Below are 22,782 nucleotides of genomic sequence, written 5' to 3' on the forward strand. Positions count from 1 at the left end.
ACATTAGCAAGAGTATGTTTAAGTCATTTTTGAAGAAACACAAAGTAAAAAAAAAACTGTTGAGTTTACATAAATATCAGAAACAGAATCTCCTACATAAGGATGCCAGTCTTTTAAAATAGACTTCTGAAATCAAAGTGTTTGAAACTGCACCAGAAACAATGACATGACAGAAATATTATGACAGAATACAGCATCGCAATTTCTGCAGGTATCCATTACCTTTCAAAAGTGCTGTCAGTATTGCTAAATCAATGTCTTGATGGCCTTCAGATCCCATTCGGAAGACAGTTATCTGCAAATATAAGTAAGAAAAAAAATTTTCTTTTAAATGCGTACTTCATGATGAATATTAATTTGCTTTCTTTTATTAACGACATTATTAAAGACCTAACATCCCAAATCATTGGTAAGCTTCCTTTTATGATGGTGGCACTTATTTTATGGCCACAAAGCCTAATGAAACTCTTGAAATGGCCCATAAAGGCAACTAGCTTAGTACTTACCTATGAAGCTATAAAGCAGTTTTGTGAGAGGTCTGCAGAATACCGAAGGAACATAACTAAACTAAACATAATCCTTAAGCATCAGATGCAAAACATCCTGCACTTATCTATAAGGCACAATTGTTACTAGTTGTCCAGGTAAAATAGCATATACTAATTCAAAATACCAAATTACAAGCATCTCCATGAGTGAAGAGCTTGTAACCTAGCATAAGCTGTTCATTTTGAGCAACATTAATAAATGACAACAGCAATTCAATAACAGAAATGTGCGACATGGATCCACACATACAGTTCAGAATAAATATCAGCACACAGAACCAACTAAACGATATAAAGTACAAGCACCTGTACTACATAAAAAAAAACTATGATAGCTAAAACATAAATCGGATGCAATATATAACAAACTATTGCCTTTTAAAACAATAAAGTAGCTCACTGATTCAGTCTCAGAAAAAATATTTTATTAAGATGGTATAAGCATTGACTTCAAGCTTCCTCATCAAAATTATATTTTAAAGGGTAGTCCGCACTGGTAGCATACTGGGATAAAGCCTCGAATAAAATCCAATTGACTCAAATGAACACTGCATGAAGTCCTGTTTGAATATTTTACAAGTTTCTTGACAAACTACTTCAAAAATTCTTGAGTGGATGAAATGTGCATTTCAGATTCTAATGAGCACAAAATGAACTTCAGCTAGAAACCTTTAGGATTATTTCCACAATAACATACACTAGAGGCTATTATTCCATGTAGAGAATAGAGTATTATTTAAATTATCCATTAAATTATTTTGATTTACTTCTTTTTATATATATTTTATATTGTTGATGTAAAATAGTTTCTTTACCTAATGTTTCAAAGTCTCTTCAATTAATGTTTGAAGGAGTATTTTACATCGAAAATATGAGTTATGCATGTACTTAATGTCTCTCTCTCTCTCTCTCTATATATATATATATATATATATATATATATGTATATATATATACAATAAATCAAAACATCAAACATCAGAATGTAAGCATGTCAAAAATGCGGTTTACACATTCGATGTTTGGAATACTTATTAGGCTGAAATATCGGACACTAATACAGGCAAAGTTGAATTTGACTTCTGCAGTCTGATGTCCTCTTTGCAGCAGTCCATATGGACCACATTCGTACTGCACAGCACTGACAGTCATGTTTTTGGAGGGGGGCAAGCACCCCAGAACCCCCCCCACACCCCCTGCCACTTATATATTCCAACTCTGACATCGCACTACAGTGCAGAAAAGGGTAAATCTCCCTATCCACACTGTCGCATGATCTCAATATGAAACATTGCCCACGTATGCACCACCTGCCAGACTACATATGGCTGAGAATGTCATGGTCAACTGCATTGGATTGAATGGCGTTATGCACATCTGTATTCGACATTCCCACCATCAACTAATGGGTTTTCTGTATTCAGAATACTGGACATGTAAGTTTCACACAAGGCATGTTCAAGATACTGATAGTAAACCATAAATGAATATATATATATATATATATATATATATATATATATATATATATATATATATATATATATATATATATATATATATATGTATGGATCTAGGACTATTAAATGAAAGTTCAATAGTCCGAATCCGCACTCACCGAACACACTTTAACGAAAGTGCTTTCACCGAAAAAGCACTTTCGTTAAAGTGTGTTTAAAAAAAAATAATAAAACATTACTTTAACATTTTTGCAGGGGGGCTTGCTGCACTCCCCACACACCTCTGCTTAAATATTCTCACTCTGAGGTCACAATACAGTGGGGAAAAGGGAATTTTCCCTTATCCCCACTGTAGTGCGATCTCTGCAACAGGCATACTTACGCGAAAGTGTTTTTCGGTGAGAAGCACTTTCGCGCAAGTATGCCCGGCAGAATCTCTTTCAGTTATGTTGTCTCTTGGTGATCCGTACGGATCCCATAGATATATATATATATATATATATATATATATATATATATATATGCAAAGATATATTTTATTTAACATTTGTTGACTGGGGAAGTCCAACTAGGACTGAGCCTATTTTCACAGGAGGCATGGGGAGAAATACTCCTTATGCATGTCTTTGGAATGTGGGAGGAAACCTATGCAAATGCAGGGAGGACATGCAGACACTGCACAGAAGGCACCCCAGCTGAGAATTAAATCAGAGAACTTCTTGCTGTGAGGAGCAAACGTTTACCGCTGTACCACTGCACCACACACACACACACACACACACACACACACACACACACACACACACACACACACACACACACACACACATTACTTAACAGCGACTTTGTTAAATAAACACATCCTGAGAGATCTCCTTCTGAGCAATGAATGAAAAAAAAACAGAATGAAGATATTGCAATCCCCCCTCTCCCCTTTACTCACCATGATTTTGCTGCTTAGTGTTGTCCATTGATTTCCTAATAATTCACTGAGGATTAAATTCAGTCAATAATGCTAGACACTAACAGTTTCATACATGTAATATTTAATGAATCTGTCCTGATGGACTGGCTATTACAGTCAGTGTTCACTCTCTCTCTCACATGCTGTCACACATGCAAACACAGGCACACACACACACACACACACACACACACACACACACACACACACACACACACACACACACACACACACACACACACACACACACGCACGCACGCACGCACACACACACACACACACACACACACACACACACATATACACAGAGTCATACATATACACATGCCTTTCTTTTTTCTTTTATTTACTTTTTCTTTTAGTTTTATATTCGTTAAGCAGCAAAATGCCATTTAGTGAGTATTAAAAATGGTGGCTGTTGTTTTTTTATCTGTCCAAGCTTCACTGCAGCTTAATATGATGCTGTGAAATGGCATGCTTCTTTTCAGTGTGCATTACTTGTAGATTAGCACACTGCTGGAGAACATTTGCTCATCAGGATGTCAATGCACATGTTGCCCATTCTCTAAGTTCCAGTATCAGTACATGGACAGAAGCTGTTAAGAGACTGGCGATACCTAGTTTTAGAATGGACAGCAAAAATGGTCCAGAAGAGGCTTTGGTACTATGGTAAGGAAAGACAGATATACAAGAAATCAAAGGCAATCGTACAGCTCTGAGGAGACATTTTAATGAAAGCCTTAAGGGTTGCAGCAATATATCAGAACATATGTGATGGCAAAATACAGATGCTGCTCAGTTTGTGGAAAAATCAAAAGAAGAAAAAAAAAATGGGTTACAATTTTTGGAATGTAATTTTGCCTGGGAAAGCCATACGAGGTAAACTCTAATTAGGATTTTTTTTCTAAAGTAGATTTAGAACACCATTTTGTTATTTTATCGCTGTATAACACATCCCTGATATAGGTGTTATGTGCAGGTAAATTACTTTCGGAAGCCATGTTTTTAATTTATGAATGAATTTACGTGACTAAATGTTTAGCTCCTCAATAGAAGCTACAAGGTACAAACCTAAAATTAGTGCATTGTCGGGTTATCAAGGTCAACCCAAAGCACAGCAAGTGAAAGCTTTGTTAAAACATAATGCATCTTACACTATCATGCTGAGTTCCCCTATTAATTATTCATGAAACTTCTATCTAAATACTGCTTATTTTGATTCACACTTTGCAATGTAAAAGTTAGGTAAGCAACCTGACAGAAGCAAATACAAAGTCAACTAGGAACGTTTTCTAAATACATTTTATTTTTAGTTTTACAAAATAATCATTTCTTAATTAGTAAGAAAAAAAATCTGTTGAAATATGTACATTATAAGAAGCTTGCAAACACTCAATGCATGGGATGTTACATAAACCATAAGAATGAAACTTGGAAAAAAAGGTTAGCCAGAGATGAAAAAAATCATCCTACACCAACTCGGTGTGTGAAGCTATAATTTAACTCATCTCACTTCAGTGATTGCACTAAGCAGAGTAGATATTCATTGTGACAGACCCAGCAAGAACAGAGTCAGATAACAAAACATGTTGGAGACTGCAGTGACTGAACAGATCTGCATTTATTTTACATATAGCATGTTGTTTCCATTGAACAACTTAAGACAGACAGTTAAAACATTTCCCTACCATTTTCTACTGAACGACTAAATGATCTATTTCAAATAACAAAAAATAATACAACTTTTTAAGCTGTAAAATATGAAAAATCCAGATTGTCTGAATGCAATGAGTAGACTGCTGCATGCTAGGAAATTGAGATCTACTCCTTCTCACAGAGAAAGCCAGCATGTAGTGGTTAGTGTGACCTTTATATGACAATGACAAATTATAACTGGCATTCTAAATGGTAAAAATAAGGACATTTATTATGTCAACCGTATTGTACTCACTATGTGATAAAATGCATTACAGAATGTGATGATGCATAAACCCAGAGCAGAAGATCTATGAACTTCCTTTACACATTTTTCATAGATAACATTGCCAGAATAACTTTTACTTGAAAATCTGTGTTTTATTTCTAAGTAATAGCAAACATTAAAAACAAGTTTACTTGAGGTCATGGTCAAGGAAATTCGAACAAATTGAAATTCAGAAATGGATATTTAATCATTCTTTTTAAGGAGCCCCGCCACAATGATTATAAGATATTTTTAAAGACTTCATGAAAGGCATTTATCACCACAGAAGTGAAAAAGCTAGGACAAGAGTATCTATCATCTGTTTTCTGTGTCTGCACATTTCATTCACGTGAATCTTTAAATGTCTTTTTGACCACTGATCAATGCTCTCTACATAAAAGCAATCAGTGTAACAATTATACACACATAAACTCAACTGAAATGAGAATCAAAATGTTGCAATTTGATTTTTTAACTGCATTAAGATCTATTAATATTATAGCTATTGCTATAGTCTTATATTCTTAAAAAAAATCAGCAAACCAATACATTTCAATGCATTATCAAATGAAAGTATAGACGTAACTATATAATATCCATAACAATTGTGGTACGGTTTCTCAAAAGAAAAAAAAAAGACACGGCATAGGCAGAATCCCATGTTTAACATATCTGAATCCCCAGCTCTGAGCAGAAAAGTTGAAAGAAACAAGCTGTTAAGGCCATACAGATGAACAATGTTCCTGTGGGTTTGGACCCAATCACTTAAAGGGATAATCCCAGAGTCTAAACTTGTGACCAAAAGAAACTTGTCCTGATACCTCCCACTTGTTACCACCCACTTACCACATCATTATCAATCCTACTCCTGTTTTCAGTTTACTTTATGCAGCCCTGTTTTCATTCCCTCTAGTGAACACAATTAACAAAATCCAGTTCCTTTCAAAGCTTTCAGTCCCCAGTCACTGGAAAACAATAAGGTTACTACATGTCTGTGTGTGTTTGTGGTGGGGATGGTTAGGCAAGACTCTCAATGTTTACTTTTTATGAACATGTCAAAAAGATTATCTTAATTGTGTAACTTTTTATTTTCCTTATTTATTGTACATAGCATAACTGTGAGCATTACAGTCAAAAGAGTAAAGTTTAGTGAATTCATACTAAGTCTTAGCAGTCTATTGATGTATTCCCCTTACACCATAGTAAAGCAATCTCAGAATTAGTATGAATAACTATCATAGCTTGCTGTAGTGTACAGACCCCATTGTGACAGTAAGTTTTGAACTTCATGTTTTTACAGCTGGTCAGAGAGCCATTACACTTGGCTAGTATTCAGAGATCAAAAACAAAACATGAAAAAAGAAGACTGGTTCTATTACTGTTCGAAACTTGCATCATTCTGACCCTTTCTACAGAGCAAGTAGCAGTCATGTGTAACATTATAGCAGTTAGCTAGCATTTAGAAATCCACACAAAATAAAATATGAAATGAAATGAAAATTCTGTTAGTAACGTTTTAGCTTTGCATTGCTCATATGCTTTCCTGCAAAGTAGTAGCAAGTGAGGTCATAAAGTTCCTGAAAGGCTACTTTTCTCTGAGGATAAAATGCACAGGCAAAACTAATGAATGACTCAGTGAGAGCTGTTGTGAGTACAATTGCAATTTGAGATGGAATTTGACTAAGACCACTGACACTTCCTGTAAGCACCCTTCCCCAACTCCTATAAGCAAAGCTGGGGCATGCTCAGAAAGCCTGACTGAAAATGTAAACAAAGACCAGAATCAAAGCAAAAAAAATCCCTGGGACTGTCCCTTTAAGATTCAATTGAATAATGCCTTGAATTCCCTCTAATACCAATGCAGTTTAGCTTTGATTTGATAAGCCTATCATTTGTATACTCAAAGATGTGCTCCAAAAAAATCAAGGTAAAGGCAGTTGCATTAGCCTATTCTCAATACGATAACGTTGGGATGCTTGTTAGGTTGATGTCTAGAAGAATCATATGCTTAATCTATGTGATGTCCCTCTGACTGTAAAAGTAATGTCTGAAAATGATTGGCTTTGGTCTTTTAAGGGTTAATCTGCTGTAAAAAAAATGAAACACAGATTACACACCTGCTGGAAGATAGGTAGGAAAGACCACCCCAATGCACATGTATATAGGCAACTTTCTGAGAAGAGCAGAAATGTTTGCAAAGCCTTAGGCAGTCTGGATCTAACTATATATATATATATATATATATATATATATATATATATATATATATATATATATATATAAAATCTGGATTTAACATTTGACATATCTAACTTATCCATCTCCTTTTAACTATTAAGCATGTATGATTGAGACAGAACCACATAATACAGCAATGAAATTCTAGTGCCTGTTTCTTTACAATGTTTCACTGTTATAGTATTTGCATAGTAAAACCTGTGAATTACTTTTACAAACAAGCAAAATCAGCAAATCATAAATGCAAAACCATTTAAGAATGTACTTCATAAACATGTTTTGAATAGTAAAAACAGGAATGCAGGCAAGAGGGCTTGAGGCACGCACACAGTAGTAGTTTCCAAAGTTTATTCTTCAAACTTTGCTTCAAACAAACAATAAAAACAATAAAAAACAGTGACCATAAAGCGTTTTTCGTCTCACCCCTTAGTGAGACTTCATCAGACAGTTGCAACAAGAATGTTTCAAACAGTAAATACAAATTCAAACCACATCAACTTCCTCCAAGCAAAAGACAAACCCGCCCCCAAGGTAAGCAGGAAAGAACAATTAACCCATTGTATGCTTCTTTAAAAATCCAGCTTCTTGTAAAACAAGTACGTAGGCAGTAAATATATTTGTATATGTGTAAATATAAAAATAGCTCATCAGTTCGAAAACACTCTTAAAAGACCTTTTAAAAGTATATTCAGAAATATTTAAAAACCATGCTAACATTAAAACCAATAGTTAAAGTAACAGTAAAAAGTTAGATATCAAGAATGAAGTGTAAAATTGAAAACAGTATAAAATAATATACTTTACCACTGTGTGAAAAAGTATTAAAATCTTAAATAACTTTCAGTGGTAGTTATTAATGACAGTTCTAAAAAGAAAGATGAAGAAATATATAAAAAAACACTTATATTAGCCCCATGCTGTCTGAATTTAAAACCATCAAGCTAAAAAGCTATAAAGACTGGAGCAAAGAAAACAATCCTGTAAAGGAGGCAGGCTTGACATTGGGCCAAATAGGCTATACTTTTAGTATTACAGTCAAATTTTCCATTTGACACATAGGGCACTCCTCTGATCAAGAAGTTGACCCCACTCTCCATGAAGGGGCATTGGGGGCACATGCTACACATTATCAAAACATAAACTCCCCAACTAGAACAAACAAACTTAATAATAAAGAAACCATACTTGACTGGATCTTAACTAATAGTCCCCAACAAAAATATACAACAGGAACTCTCCCAGATGACCTTAGTGACCACTCCCTAACCTTTATTATTAGGCATAAAACACATTTTGCTATACCTCCCCTAATTCGTTCATCGCGTAGCAAAAAAAAATTTGATCCCTATAAGTTCCAAAATGAACTTATGCATGTTAACTGGTCACCTCTTAAGACTCTCCCTATAGATGAAGCTGTTAACCACTTTAATAATATTTTTCTTACCATTCTTGAACATCATGCCCCCCTGCGTTCTATACGCATGAAATTTAAAACAGCTCAATGGCTCACAAGTAATACTAAACAACTAATCCTTAGTAGGAATAAAGCCTGGACTAAATGGCGAACCACTAAAAGCAGTACTGATCATCTTACTTTTAAACAAAAAAGAAACATGACAAAGCAAGCCATCCTAAAAGATAAAAAGAACTTTTATACTCAACTACAACTATCTTCCCCCCATCAACCACATAAATTTTGGAACGCTATTAACACACTACTATCTCCTGGCAAAGCTGCAACACCTAGCCCACTATACTCCAACCCTGACTCCCCCTTACAAACAGCCAATGCCTTTAACACATTCTTTACTTCAGCAATACTAAAACTAAATAACCAGCAAAACCCTGACACCTCTACACTACCTACCCCAAGCTGTACACCTCCCCCATTTCAACTCAAACCCATACCTACCTCTTATATACTGTCCTTACTTCAAAAACTGAAACCCACAACCCCCTCAGCTGACAACTTACCAGCAGAATACCTCCAGCTAGGTGCAAAAGCTATAGCCTACCCTATCTCTATACTAATTAATAGGACTTTAAAAGAAAACACTATCCCTTTAGTTTGGAAAATCTCACACATCATTCCTCTTTTCAAAGGGGGTGACTCAACTGAGTACTCTAACTTCCGGCCCATAGCATTACTATCTCCTCTTGCAAAAATAATGGAGAAATGCATCCACAAACAGTTGCTTAATCACCTCCTATGTAATAATCTCCTAGCCAATTGCCAACATGGGTTTCGACCTTTCCATAGCACCACCACAGCCTTAATATCCTTCATAGACTCTATTAACAAAAATTGCAACAAAAAAAATTCTTTCTTCAGCTTTCTTTGTAGAGCTGTCAAAAGCCTTTGACATGGTCAATCATCAACTACTCTTACATCGTTTAAAATCTCTCTCTCTGGACAATCTTGCATTAAGATGGTTCACATCCTATCTGCATAATCGGAAACAAGCTGTCCTATGGGACAACCATCTTTCTGAACTTCTCCCCACCTCTATAGGGGTCCCTCAGGGCTCCATCCTAGGTTCTCTACTGTTTTCTATTTTTATTAATGACCTGCATCTTGCCACCCCTCAATCTACTTGCATTCAATATGCTGATGACACCGCCATTATCTGCTCTGCCACTACCCAGGCCGACCTTCACTCCATCACTCAAAAAACCTTCACCACAATAGAGAAATGGTTCTCTAATCACTGTCTCCTCCTCAACCCAAAGAAAACCAAACTCCTCCTCTTTACACCCACACACCTGTCTCCCTCTATCAACTTCACTCTCACATCTAACAATGGTACCCTAATTACTCCAGACCAAACAACCAAACTCTTGGGTGTGATTATTGACAACCAACTAAAATTTGACGTTCATATTAACTCCATCATAAAATCAACTAACAGAAAACTAGGCTCACTCTACAGAATCAAGTCTTTCCTAACTCCTGAAGCTAGAACTACTATAGTTCGAACCCACTTAATTTCTACCCTACTATATGCTTCCCCCATATACACTAATCTTTCAAAATATAATCTCAACAATCTTGAAACCTCATACAACCACATTGCCAGATTTGCTACTGCCTCTCCATATAGAACTCATCATTGCTTGAATCTCCTAAAACTAGGATGGCTAGAGTTACCACAACTAATTCAATATTACCAACTTACAATCGCCCACAAAACCCTCCATCACCCAGATAATACACACCTATGCTCTCCACCCTCATAAAACCCTACAGTAATCTAAAAAAACCTACGCTCTTGCAACAAAATTTTGATTCAAACTTCTCTATCAAATAACGCAGCAGGCGACTCTACATTTTCCAACTCAATTGGCAAAGTGTGGAATCAACTTCCCCAAGACCTTACATCCCTGACCTCAATTCTATTATTTAAATCCAAACTCAAACACTTCCTAACCAACCACTGGCTATGCTCGTGCAATAACGCTGGCTGACCTTTTGACTCCCTCCTTATTTAAAACTAAATAAGCACTTCCTAACCGACCTCTAGCTTTTCTCTTGCAATAACCCTAGCTGACCTTCTTGACTCCCTCCCTTCTTTACCCCCCCTCTCCTCCTCTTTCTTACCTTTATCATGATACTCTTTCCATTTCTGTGGTGTCTCTGTCCCCCCCTCCTAAAAATAGATTCCACCCTTTTCTCAACTTATAAATATTGTAATTAATTTTTTAACCTTGTTAGTTACTCACCGAGCTTATCTTCTAAGTCTCAGTCTGTTCTCTATTGCCTAATTATACTGTATTTGAGGTTTAAAGTTCTTGTTTTTTGTTTTGTACTATTGTATATTGATGTATTATTTTGTTATGTAGTAGTTAGCGGAGCTTTTCTCCTTGGGCCTCCACTGAAAATGGACATGTATCCAGCTGGACTAGCCCGGTTAACAAATGTAAAATAAAAATAAATAAAATAAATCATCCCTTTCCTCTTGCCTCCTAAACTGTCTTCCTTCCTAGTTTGTAATAAGCTTTTTAAATTCCTACCAAGTCTAAAAACTACTCTAGGGGGGGTCCTTCAATTTAGCATATAAATTGTGGTCAAGGACAATTAAATCCCAGTTCTTATTAATGATGTCTTTGATATCATAACTATTGCTACTAAAAGTAGTAATAAAAGTGGACCCTACTAAAAGAGCATTATCATGAACCATCCAAACTTGGTTGATTTCCATTTGATCCTCATTCATTTTAACCCCTAGTATAGGTTGGTACATGCCCCTATGCCTCTTGTTTTGTACTTCTCTTACCAGTTCCCTAACCATAGGTAGAGGGTATCCCCTCTTGATAAACATGTCCTGAAGTTGATTACATTCTAGTAAAAACTCCTCTTGTGTAGAAACCATCCGAGCTGCTCGTACCAGTTGGCCTTTTACCACTGAACACTTTTAAAATAGTGGATGACAACTGTCAAAATGTAAAAAAGCGTTCGAGTAGGTATCTTTCCTGAAAATAATTGGGGTCAACTTCTCGATCTGAGGAGTGCCCTATACGTCAAAGGGTGAAGTCTCACTAAGGGGTGAGATGAAAAGCGCTTTATGGTTACTGTTTTAATACTTATGAACCAGTTTTTTTCTCTGTAACACCTACTTTTGTATAATATTTCTTATTTGAATGCATAACAACACTTGATTTTACTAACCCATTTTTATTGTGGAGCTTTTCTCCCCGGGCCTCTACTGAAAATGGACATGTATCCAGCTAGACTTGCCCGGTCAAATGTAAAATAAAATAAATAATAAATAAAAAAATTTGTTTGAAGCAAAGTCTGAAGAATAAACTTTGGAAACTACTACTGTGTGCATGCCTCAAGTCCTCTTGCCTGCATTCCTGTTTCTGCAGTTACCTGTTTCAGTATTCCAAGTATGTTTTGAATAGTATTTATTACAATGTTTTAAAATACCTGGGAAATTTTTTAATGGGCTAGAAAAGTCAAATTCTTAGTGAAAATGAACATTGATTAGGTACTGTATGCTTTCGTAGAGTTCTAAAACAACCATCAATTACTACAGTAACTCCTTAATAGTAATTGCAGTGTACGGCATGCATTGCTTAGACTTTAATAGACAGCATACAAATCATTAAACAAACTTCATTTATAATTAGCAAGCTCTGCTGGTATACAAAGATAAAGGCCTGAGTAAAATTCAGGAACAACATGAACTCCAGCACATGCTGGACTTAGCAGGGAGAGAGTGGATTACTAAATGGCATTGCTGGTGTGCCTCTCTGCAGAGAGGGAAGGCTATGTTGGGTGGATACCATGGTCACATGATCACATGGTAGAGACGACATAGAAGCACTGGTTTGAAGGGGAATAGGACAGTCTAGAGGGAAATATTTCTTTTGGAACTCAGATGCAACATGGGGACAGGGCTATAAATGAAAAACAAAATGGAGGAACTCCTGATGATAACCTAAATGATGGCCCCTGAAATGGTTTTCACCTCATTATAAGGGAAATGAATGAGCCATTTAGCAATGAAAGTGTCTGGCATTCAGATGGCAGTGAGACAAAAATAAAAATGGGTTAAATATTCTGTTTAAAGTGATTGTAAATAGCATTTGTTGTGGTGCTCTCCAAAATGCATGGCACCTGTATCAGTGACCCAACACCTGTAGATACAGAGCATTGCCAACATACTGGCTGACAGGTTCAGTGCAAACTTCTCCCCCCCCTCCCCCCCTAAAGGAGAGATATCTATACCAAATGATTGTAGCCCCCCAAACATCTCTAACGCCCAGGTGAGAACTGCTCTCTCCAAGGCAAAGAACACAGCATCCATGGGACCTGATGGTGTCCCCGGCTGTGTGCTCCATGAACTCAACGAGGAATTAAACCCACAGTTAGGACAGCTGTTTAATCTTAGTCTCACCTCCGGATACGTACCCAGGGAGTGGCGCACAGCGACTGTGGTCCCACTCCACAAAGGCGGCGCCTCCACCGACCCTGGAAATTACCGTCCCATTAGCTTGACAAGCCTTATCTGCAAAGCCATGGAGAGGATCATAATGGATCTCATAAATAAAGACATAGGGAATTTGCAGACTTTGGATCCAACCCAGTTTGGCTTTGTCAAAGGCAGATCATGCCTTTTAAACTTGGTTGACTTTTTCAAAACAGTCACCAAGGCCATTGATGAGGGAAAGGCAGTCCATACAGCCTACCTAGACCTGGCGAAGGCTTTCGATACAATACCCCATTCGGGTATCATTGAAAAACTCATCAACTTAAATGTAAACCCATACATTACAAGATGGGTTGCAAACTGGCTGAGCGACAGAACCCACAGGGTCAGAGTTGCTGGCGCCATGTCAGACTTAAAGCCTGTCACAAGTGGTGTCCCACAGGGCTCAGTCCTGGGCCCACTCTTGTTTGGCATCTACTTTTCTGAAGTACAAGCAAACACAGGAGGGTTATGGCTGACAAAGTTTGCAGATGACTGCAAACTGGGCGCCGTAGTTGAAAACACATCCGACACAGATATCCTTCAGAAGGGTCTCACAGAAATGGATAACTGGTGCCAGAGCCATGGCCTTAAGTTACATGCCAAGAAATGCATAGTCATACCCTTCGGGAAAAATAAGGTTACCCCTAGCTACCATATAGGTGGCAATCCCCTGAACACAGAAGAAGTTATTAGGGACCTGGGAACCCAGGTTGACAGTAGCCTTTCATTCGACACTCATATTGCTAAAGTAGTTAGGAAGACCTTCTACATTGCCCACCTTATCATGAAGGGATTCACATCCAGATCAAGGGAAGTCATAGTCTCCCTATACTCATCACTCATCAGACCAATGATCGAGTACAATGCCCCATTCGGAATGTATCTGACCCGACACTTGCAGCAGCTGGAGAGGCCACAAAAGTTCCTCACCAAAAGGATAAAGGGTCTCAAAAATCTGTCTTATGCTGCCCGACTGAAAGAATTCCAGTTATATTCAGTTGCGTACCGCTTGCTCAGAGGTGACCTATGCCTGACATACAAGGCCATGTCAAACCCAGATTTGATGAACATGCTTCATCTCAAAAAATCTAGATCCCTCAGAGCCACAAGGGCGGGAGATTTAAACCTCGACACAGTTATTAATAGGACGTGCTGGAGGGATAGATTCATCACCCAGAGACTCCCTATGCTGTGGAACAAAATCCCGGTTTATGTGAGGCAGAGCACCTCGCTGGCCTTGTTCAAGAGGAATCTTGATCAATGGATGGGAGATCGCAGATACACCCCAGGGGTTACCTCAGTGTCACTGCTCGACAGAGGCACAGCTAAATAATGGGCATAGTTTCTCCAAACTAAAGGGGTGGCGTAAGCCACAAAACTATGGGCTAGGCTTATAAATGCCCTCTGGCAGATAGCCTAGTATGAACCTATGAACCTATGTATCTCTATTACTGCTGACTCAGGCTCTGAGTCACCTGAAGGATTAACTAGAAGTTATTAGAAACAGGTACTTATCCACCCATCTATCCCAAAGGGAGGGAAGCAGTGCCTTTGTAACTAGTGTGACTTGAGCTGTAGGTCAAGGACCATGAAGGAAAGAACAACTGCAACATATTAAATGTAAATGTGTCAGACATCCAGCTGCATGGTGCACATGATGACATCATCACATGTGATATTTCTCACTCAGGAAGATGATCATTCAGTTACAGGGTGTTAATACCCATCCTATCTGGGCCATCTTCCCACAACACCCCACTTCCCAGTCCTTACAAATAGAGAGGACTTTAAGGCTATTCTCCTTGATGTTGGGAGCCTGCCAGCATAGGGATACATCAAGATAAAGCTGGCAAGTAGCACTCAGGGTGTTAATAAAAGGGATTGGTTCAGACAAAACCAAAGTTTCACTCAAATATGAATCAGTGGATAACTGGGTAGCCACAGGAAGATTCATTCCCCTATAAGTTAATCAAAATGACTGCAATTCATGAACATAATACCCATTCTCCAAGGGACTTGTGAATTATGTTGAGTGCAAACAATGTTAATCTGAGACACTGTGTCTCCAGAGTGACAATGCCATAAACCAACAACCTCATGATTCATGCAAAACAGCTGCAAATGTCATCTTGCAAACAGAGATGTATACAATTTACCTCACTGTTCATGGTATATAGATTTCACATGTGGCCCAGCTTGCAAAGAAAATAATAACTCATGCAAAAAAATGTGTGCATCTGGGCCTACAGCCTGCAGGGCTGTGGATCATTTGGGGAGGTAATACAGGAATGGATGCCACTGCAGGTACAGTGTTAGAAACTGTCATATCACAGAAAGTGTAGCATTATAGATATTTAACACTGTCCTGCCTATGTGGATAGTGTAAATACTTCATGAGCTGTAAAGCCTTATTCGTTTATTTGCATAAGCAAAGGGTGTTCGTGTCTAAAGAAAATTCACTATCATATGCTATGCCTGTTCATGAATTGTTCATGTATGCAGCATTATTCATAGAATAAATAATCCATTCCAAGCTAGGTGGCAGCCATTGAAACAGCATAGAAATGCAAGGGTGTGTAAGAGAAGCAATTTTACCTGCACAAGCTGATGTGCTTGACATGGATGCACAAAGCTCAGGTCATAAAATCCAAAACACCAGATACTTGCTATCATGAAAAATCCACATAATGAATATATTTTAAAAGCCTGAAACACTGTGGAATATAGATTAAACTGAAAAAGAGCAGAAATACATTATGCTGAATGATATCTGTACTTCCCACCAAGCAGATACAATAATGCAAACACTAACTATGCACACATCTGTAACAATTTTCTTGCAGGGGATTCAGCCCCTGAAAGAACTACATAGAGACAAAAGTCCCAACACTCCTTTGCCAAAAATGCATTGCAACGAACATCTAATTATTGACCCTCATTAAACAAAATTTGGTCCAGTGATTCACAGGTGTAAATGACATGACATGAGAAAATTTACAGATCTATCAAACATTAGTTGTAAATAAAAACTAATACTTGTCATGTCTTTTGTTTATTCTTTCTTTAAAAAAATATTATGAAGACAATTTCACACAATGAATTTCTAATGATCCTTATTTAACAGTTGCTGTTTATATACATTCATTATTTAACAAAGAATTAACAGCTAATGAAATTTATTCAGCAGTAAAAGATAAATCTGTCTCTAAATTCAGTCTGTTATACTCAAGATGGCAGTCTAGCCTTACTGAAAGTCAGAGAAAGTTTTTTTTCAGTTTTGTGAAGAAATGCTAAAGTAAAAAAAAAAGAAACAGTGACATTGTGTTTCAAAAAATGTGCAAAAAAAATGTAAAACTGTAAACATATATTAGAAGTAAATAAAATGTTATACATTTTACACAGACACACACACAGAGACACACACACACACACAGAGACACACACACACACACACACACACACACACACACACACACACACACACACACACAAAGGGATAAAGAGCGAGAGAGTGCATGCGTGTGTATGTATGTATATATATATATATATATATATATATATATATATCGATAGATATACACACATATATCTATATATATATATATATAGACACATACTTACACGCACACAAACCTACATATACAATGGCAAACACACGGAAACATATATAGGAGCCATTTGTATAATACAATCATCCTGTGCAGTAGCTTAACTAATAAGTGTCTGACAGCTGAGCTTTGAGACTGAACTCCTTACTGTGCAAGGCACCCTTATTATTATTATGTCATGTGTACATGTGTACATCTTAATCATTCAGCTATTTTGATGTTTTTTTTCATTACTTTAAAGAATGTGCAGTCTTAGACTGATTTTATGTAAAAAGCTGTGAGGAACACTTTTAACTGTCCCATTTTAACTAAATAAAGCAATATGATTTATATGTAGTATTTCTGGTGTGTTGTTATTCCCCGAGGGGTGTGGCTTAGGTTAGCACTGACTTTAGAGTGCAGGATTCCAAAAGGATGGGTCAGCAGATGGCATTTAGGCTGTCGAGAGGGAATCCTTGTTCTGACCTACCAATAGCTCTGAATATCTGCATGATGGATACACTATGGGCTGACCTAATTGCACATACCACGCTGAAGAAGCTGTGTACGGGAATAAACAAAAGAGGACATAGCTCACTAGCCAGTTGCTGAACTAGTCTGTGCTTCAAACTCACCAATTTTGCTTTTGCAATATAAGTCAGTTCCAAAACATAAAGTGCAAATGATTCTTATCGAGTCAATGTCAGTGAAGACAATGCTGTAGTTACAATAACATCAGGTCTTTCTCTGACTGCACAGCAATGCAAGGGGCATGGGTGTGTACTGTACTGTGTGCTTTTGTATGAACCTGTCTATCCAAGTGTGCATGCAAAGACCATAAGGTTGTTTATCCGGTACACAGCCGATGCATACACTTTTTTTGATTTGCAAATTGGGTGCCATAAATGTATGTCCAAGGGCTGTAAGCAGTTAATATAATTCAAAGCTGTGTGTATGTATTTTAGGTAATAGCTGCTCTATGCAGGAGTTACAGGGGAAGCACTGTTCATTTATTTGTGTGTCTGTGTCTAAACAGTCTTGTGGTTGTAGTAGAATATTTCATGCCCCTTTGTCAGGACTACCCTATTAGAGATTATCAGGAGAATTATGTACAGAGATGCACAATTTATTATATTTGTTTAAAGAATCTGCTTCCATAAATGATATAAGCTACCTGCAACACTACTATTAATACGCAAGTGATTCCACCCCAAGGTCCTCAATTCCATCTCTAACAAGCCAGTTCACATGTTCAGGTCACTTATTAATACAATGCCTAGGGAGGGGCATAATATAGAGACAGAACTCTATACTTGAAGAACCATACATTCAAGTGGCATGTTACTTTAAATTGCTTTTGTTTTCAGATGTGCATATTTCCTGATCTTCCCTTTCACAGCAGTGGCAATTTACTGCATACCTAAGATAGGAAGTACTGCATATAATACCAGGCTTTTCAGGCATGCATCTACAGATTTGACTTCTGTGAATCATTTCAGCATCCTGATTCAGTTTCTTGGTAGCAGATGTATGAGCTATGATTTTTCCATGACAACTCGAATGCTTCCTAATTTACACACACATGCACAGGTTTTCTCCTGGAGTTCAAAGTCAAAGTAAATGTTATTGACATTTAGAACTACACATGTATAGCCTAAATGAAATTTCATGTATCAGCTCAATTAGTGAGATTAGAAAGGAAAGTGAAACAACACATACAAGTAGAGGAATAAACATAACTAACAAATACAATGCTACTCCCAATCAGGGTTGCCAGACGTCCCTATTTGGGCGGGACTGTCCCGAGATCAGCAGCCTGATCTCGAGTCCCGCCCTGCCGGTTTAAATCCCGGCCAGCCTCCGCTTTGTTTGTTCTTTTTTTTTTGATTGTCCCGTATACCTGGCATACGGGCCAATCAAAAATTGCTAAACACGGAGCTTCTTGTGTTCCACATTAAACACGGGAAGCTCCGTGTTTAGCGATTTTTGATTGGCCTATATGCCGGTATACGGGCCAATCAAAAATCGCAAAACACAGAGCTACTTGTGTTGAATGCGGAACTGCAATGCATTAAACATGAGAAGCTCTGTGTTTAGTGCAGAGCTACTGTTCTTTAATGTGGAACTGTGTTCCGCATTAAAGACCTTTTTTTTGGTCTTCACTTGCCGTGAGAGACCTTTTTTTTTTTGTCCCTACCTGGGGGGCTGGAAATCTGGCAACCCTGCTCCCAATAGACACAAGAAAGAGCAGAGACATTTACCAACACTCATACCCGAAAAGAATACCCTCGCGCAGTGGCGGCTGGTGACTTCAAATCACAGGGGGGCTGCAGGAGACGCTGAATGGGCGGGGCCAAAGGGAAGGGGTGTGGTCAACCATAAAGGGGAGGGGCTATGCACAAAACCACAAAAAAAACTAACTTTAATTAAATACGCTGCCCTGGGTGGCAAACCATCATTATGAAAGTCCAATCAAGACAAAAATAAGTGTAGAAGAATAAAAATATTTCAATGCATTGGCTGCATGACAGCTTACTTAATATCTAGATGGAAACAAAAGGTTGTGAGGCATGAAAAAATAAATTACTTTTAAATACATTACTGGAATGCCAGTCAAAATCAAGTATAAGAAAAACCAGAAGCACTCAACTCAAACCACTTCTCCTTGCACTGCAGTTCTAATTATAATATATTCAGCTTTATTAAAGTACCAAGCAACATGCTGAAAGTAGAAATCTATGTGATGCCCCACTTGTAAAAATGTTTCTTATCCAAAAAGACCTGCTGCCTGACAACTTGTTTCATGGGGAAAACATGATAAAAGTAAAAAATGAAAAGCAAACAAGAAACAAGCTCAAGATACATTGCTTAAAGGATTACTGTACAGGTTATGGACCACACATGATTGGCGTTCTGTTTAGTTTACGGGTAAAGCCTGTAGAGATGACTGGAAGTCTCCAACAAGTGTAATGAGCTTTTTAAAATAATGGAATCCTGTCCTTTAATACCCAAGGCTTATACATTATCTAGTCAAGTATTCTCTGCATGGCAACAACAGAAAGGCTTTCAATGTTGGCAATTCTTTAACAGTATGCTTATTAAAGCTTACTTGCATCTTACGATGTCAGACAAGCTTACCTTATGGTCATTAAAGCATTGCTACTTAAACACAGAGCAACAGGCACTTTGAGTAATAAGCATAAATCAACAGTACAAAAATATGACAGAAACCAGACCATTCTGCAAAATCAAGGACAGATGAAAAGCCACTGTAGTACTTATGCAGTGTGTCCTCCCCATCCAAGGTAGATACAACTACTCCTTGCCTTGCTTGGACACATCCAGAGTCACTACATGGGGAGTGGGGTGCAACAAGCATGTCACAATTTGAAATCTCTCTGGCTGACTGTGATGGCCCTGACACATTTGTCATACCTCTCAACTTCAAGAGCAAGAAATCTGGACAAAGCCATACACAGAAGTGGGACAAAGGCACAACAATAAGGACAATTTTAAATATTGCTCTAATAAACTTAGAAAGATAATAGAATAGGTCTTGCATTAGTATGAATTTTCTGAAGGGTATAAAATCTGAAACTCAAATGTCTGTCATTTTCTAACTTCAGTCTTTAGTGATTTGTCACTAATTTGCCAAAAACACAATTTTATGAAAAATGGACCAAAAATGTGATGCAAAAATATAAAATAGACACACAATACAGCTTCTACCTGTCAAAGAAGGGACACTTTAATATTAGTACTGCTACCTTGAGCAGCTGACAAAATAAAAGAATCTACATGCATTTCAAGTAATCTATAACTTTGATTATTACAGTTATTTCTTAATTGTAAACCCTCCATGTTTTCTTCCAAAATTGCTATTTTATGGAGGGATTATTAGGGGAAGAGCAACATTTTGAGCCAAAATTGGGGACAGTTGAGAGGTTGGCTATGCCTAATTCTATAAAGCAATTTATTTGCATGTACCTCTCAACCTGTTAATGCAGTAAATCTGAACAAGGCCAAATATATTGGGGCACATATAAACAGTACTAAAATTGCTCTTGTATAAATTGAGACAGTTGATAGAACGGCTCTTACTTTAACATGCATTTTATGAAGGTTATGAAGTCTGAAACTTATTATTTAGTGACTTCTGGCAAATCATTTAGGAATTAAAACTACAAATTTTATGAACAACAAACCAAAAATAAGAAGCAAAAATCTATTCATTCTTTGAAAATCTGGACAGTTGGGAGGTATAGTTCAGCTGGGCCTGTCTGAGTTTGCTGCCCTTCCCCCCCTGACAAAATAATGGTTGAACTGGAGCCTCTGCAGCCATTCCAATTAACCATTACTTGGCTATTTCACTCCATTTACCATAAACACTAATGTGCATACTGCTTTACTTCAATGATTGGACTTCATTTGAAAGTTTTATTTTGTATTTTACAGCACAGACATTAAGTCATCTGTTAAACAAAGCAATGCAGTCTCACAATGAAAACTTAGCATTAAAACTTCTCTGCCCTTGAAACTCACATTCATTGAAACAGCATTGAAACCCACATTCAAAGAAAATACATTTTGCCAGTGGCAGATAAAGATTAATTTTGGGCTGTTTTCGAATCATAGGCCCCTTGCATATGAAACATACATGTGCTCTTTGATACACCTTCCTCATTGTACTAAAATTATATTCCTTGTACAATACAGTACACTTGTTAGAGGGTGTTTTAAATTTGTTTTGAACATTTTTCCAGTAAGCAATGAAACAAAACATATGCACCCATAATGGCAAAACTGCCCAGTTGAGAACATTTATCATAAAAAAGTCTACTCAGACTTCCACAGTCCACCATTATTAGTAAATATACACAATTCTACAGTCCACCATTATTAGTAAATATGCACAATTCCACAGTCCACCATTATCAGTAAATATGCACAATTCTACAGTCCACCATTATCAGTAAATATGCACAATTCTACAGTGCACCTTTATCAGTAAATATGCACAATTCTACAGTGCACATTTATCAGTAAATATGCACAATTCTACAGTCCATATTCAGTGAATTCAGTTCTTGCCATAGCTGTCAACCTTAGCACAAAAACCTGGACGAAGCCAATAATGGGGGAATACAGTCCCAAAAATAGGGACAAATTTAAAATATTCATCTTATAAACTTAGAAAATTGCTAGAAAAAAAGGTTGTGCTACTATGTATTCTGAAGAACATGAAGTTTGAAATTCAAATGCCGGTCAATTTTACTGGACAGAACAAAACAATTTTCAGCAGAGACGAGGGATTAATACTGCAGACACGTCTTTGTAAAATGGCAGGGCATCAGAGCAAATCCACACAAACACAGAGAGGAGATGCAGACTCCACACAGAAGCCACCCCAACCAAGAATCAAACCAGAAAACCTATAGCTGTGAGGCAACAATACTACCACTGCACCATCAAATCTGCAAGGAATTAAGCATTCAGAAACCTGAAGTCTGAAATTCAAATGCCGGTCAATTTTACTGCGGACAGAACAAAAACAATTTTCAGCAGAGACGCAGGAATTAATACTGCAGACACGTCTTTGTAAAATGGCAGGGCACCAGAGGAAATCCACACAAACACAGGGAGGAGATGCAGACTCTACACAGAAACCACCCCAACCAAGAATCAAACCAGAAAACATACAGCTGTGAGGCAACAATACTACCACTGCACCATCAAATCTGCAAGGAATTAAACATTCAGAAACCTGAAGTCTGAAATTCAAATGCCTGTCAATTTTACTGCGGACAGAACAAAAACAATTTTCAGCAGAGACGCAGGGATTAATACTGCAGACACGTCTTTGTAAAATGGCAGGGCACCAGAGCAAATACACACAAATACAGGGAGAAGATGCAGACAGAAGCCACCCCAACCAAGAATCAAACCAGAAAACCTATAGTTGTGAGGTAACAATACTATCACTGCACCATCAATTATACAAGGAATTAAACATTCAGAAACCTGAAGTCTGAAATTCAAATGCCTGT

The 22,782-nt window shown here is 37.5% G+C and overlaps 1 protein-coding gene across 6 annotated transcripts in view; it reads right to left on the minus strand.

The window, feature by feature from the left end:
* The window catches only part of TRPM3 (transient receptor potential cation channel subfamily M member 3), a 2,946,644-nt gene that overhangs the window by 694,037 nt on the left and 2,229,825 nt on the right, over nt 1-22,782 (minus strand). For all 6 annotated transcript variants that reach the window (XM_044064372.1, XM_044064373.1, XM_044064374.1 and 3 more), the window contains one exon: nt 223-295. In XM_044064372.1, the coding sequence (XP_043920307.1) occupies nt 223-295 (73 nt within the window). The remainder of the gene's footprint in view (nt 1-222; nt 296-22,782) is intronic.

This window comes from Protopterus annectens, chromosome 2.part2 (assembly GCF_019279795.1).
Source record: "Protopterus annectens isolate FY-2018-M chromosome 2.part2, PAN1.0, whole genome shotgun sequence".
In the NCBI taxonomy this organism is placed as follows: Eukaryota; Metazoa; Chordata; order Ceratodontiformes; family Protopteridae; genus Protopterus; species Protopterus annectens.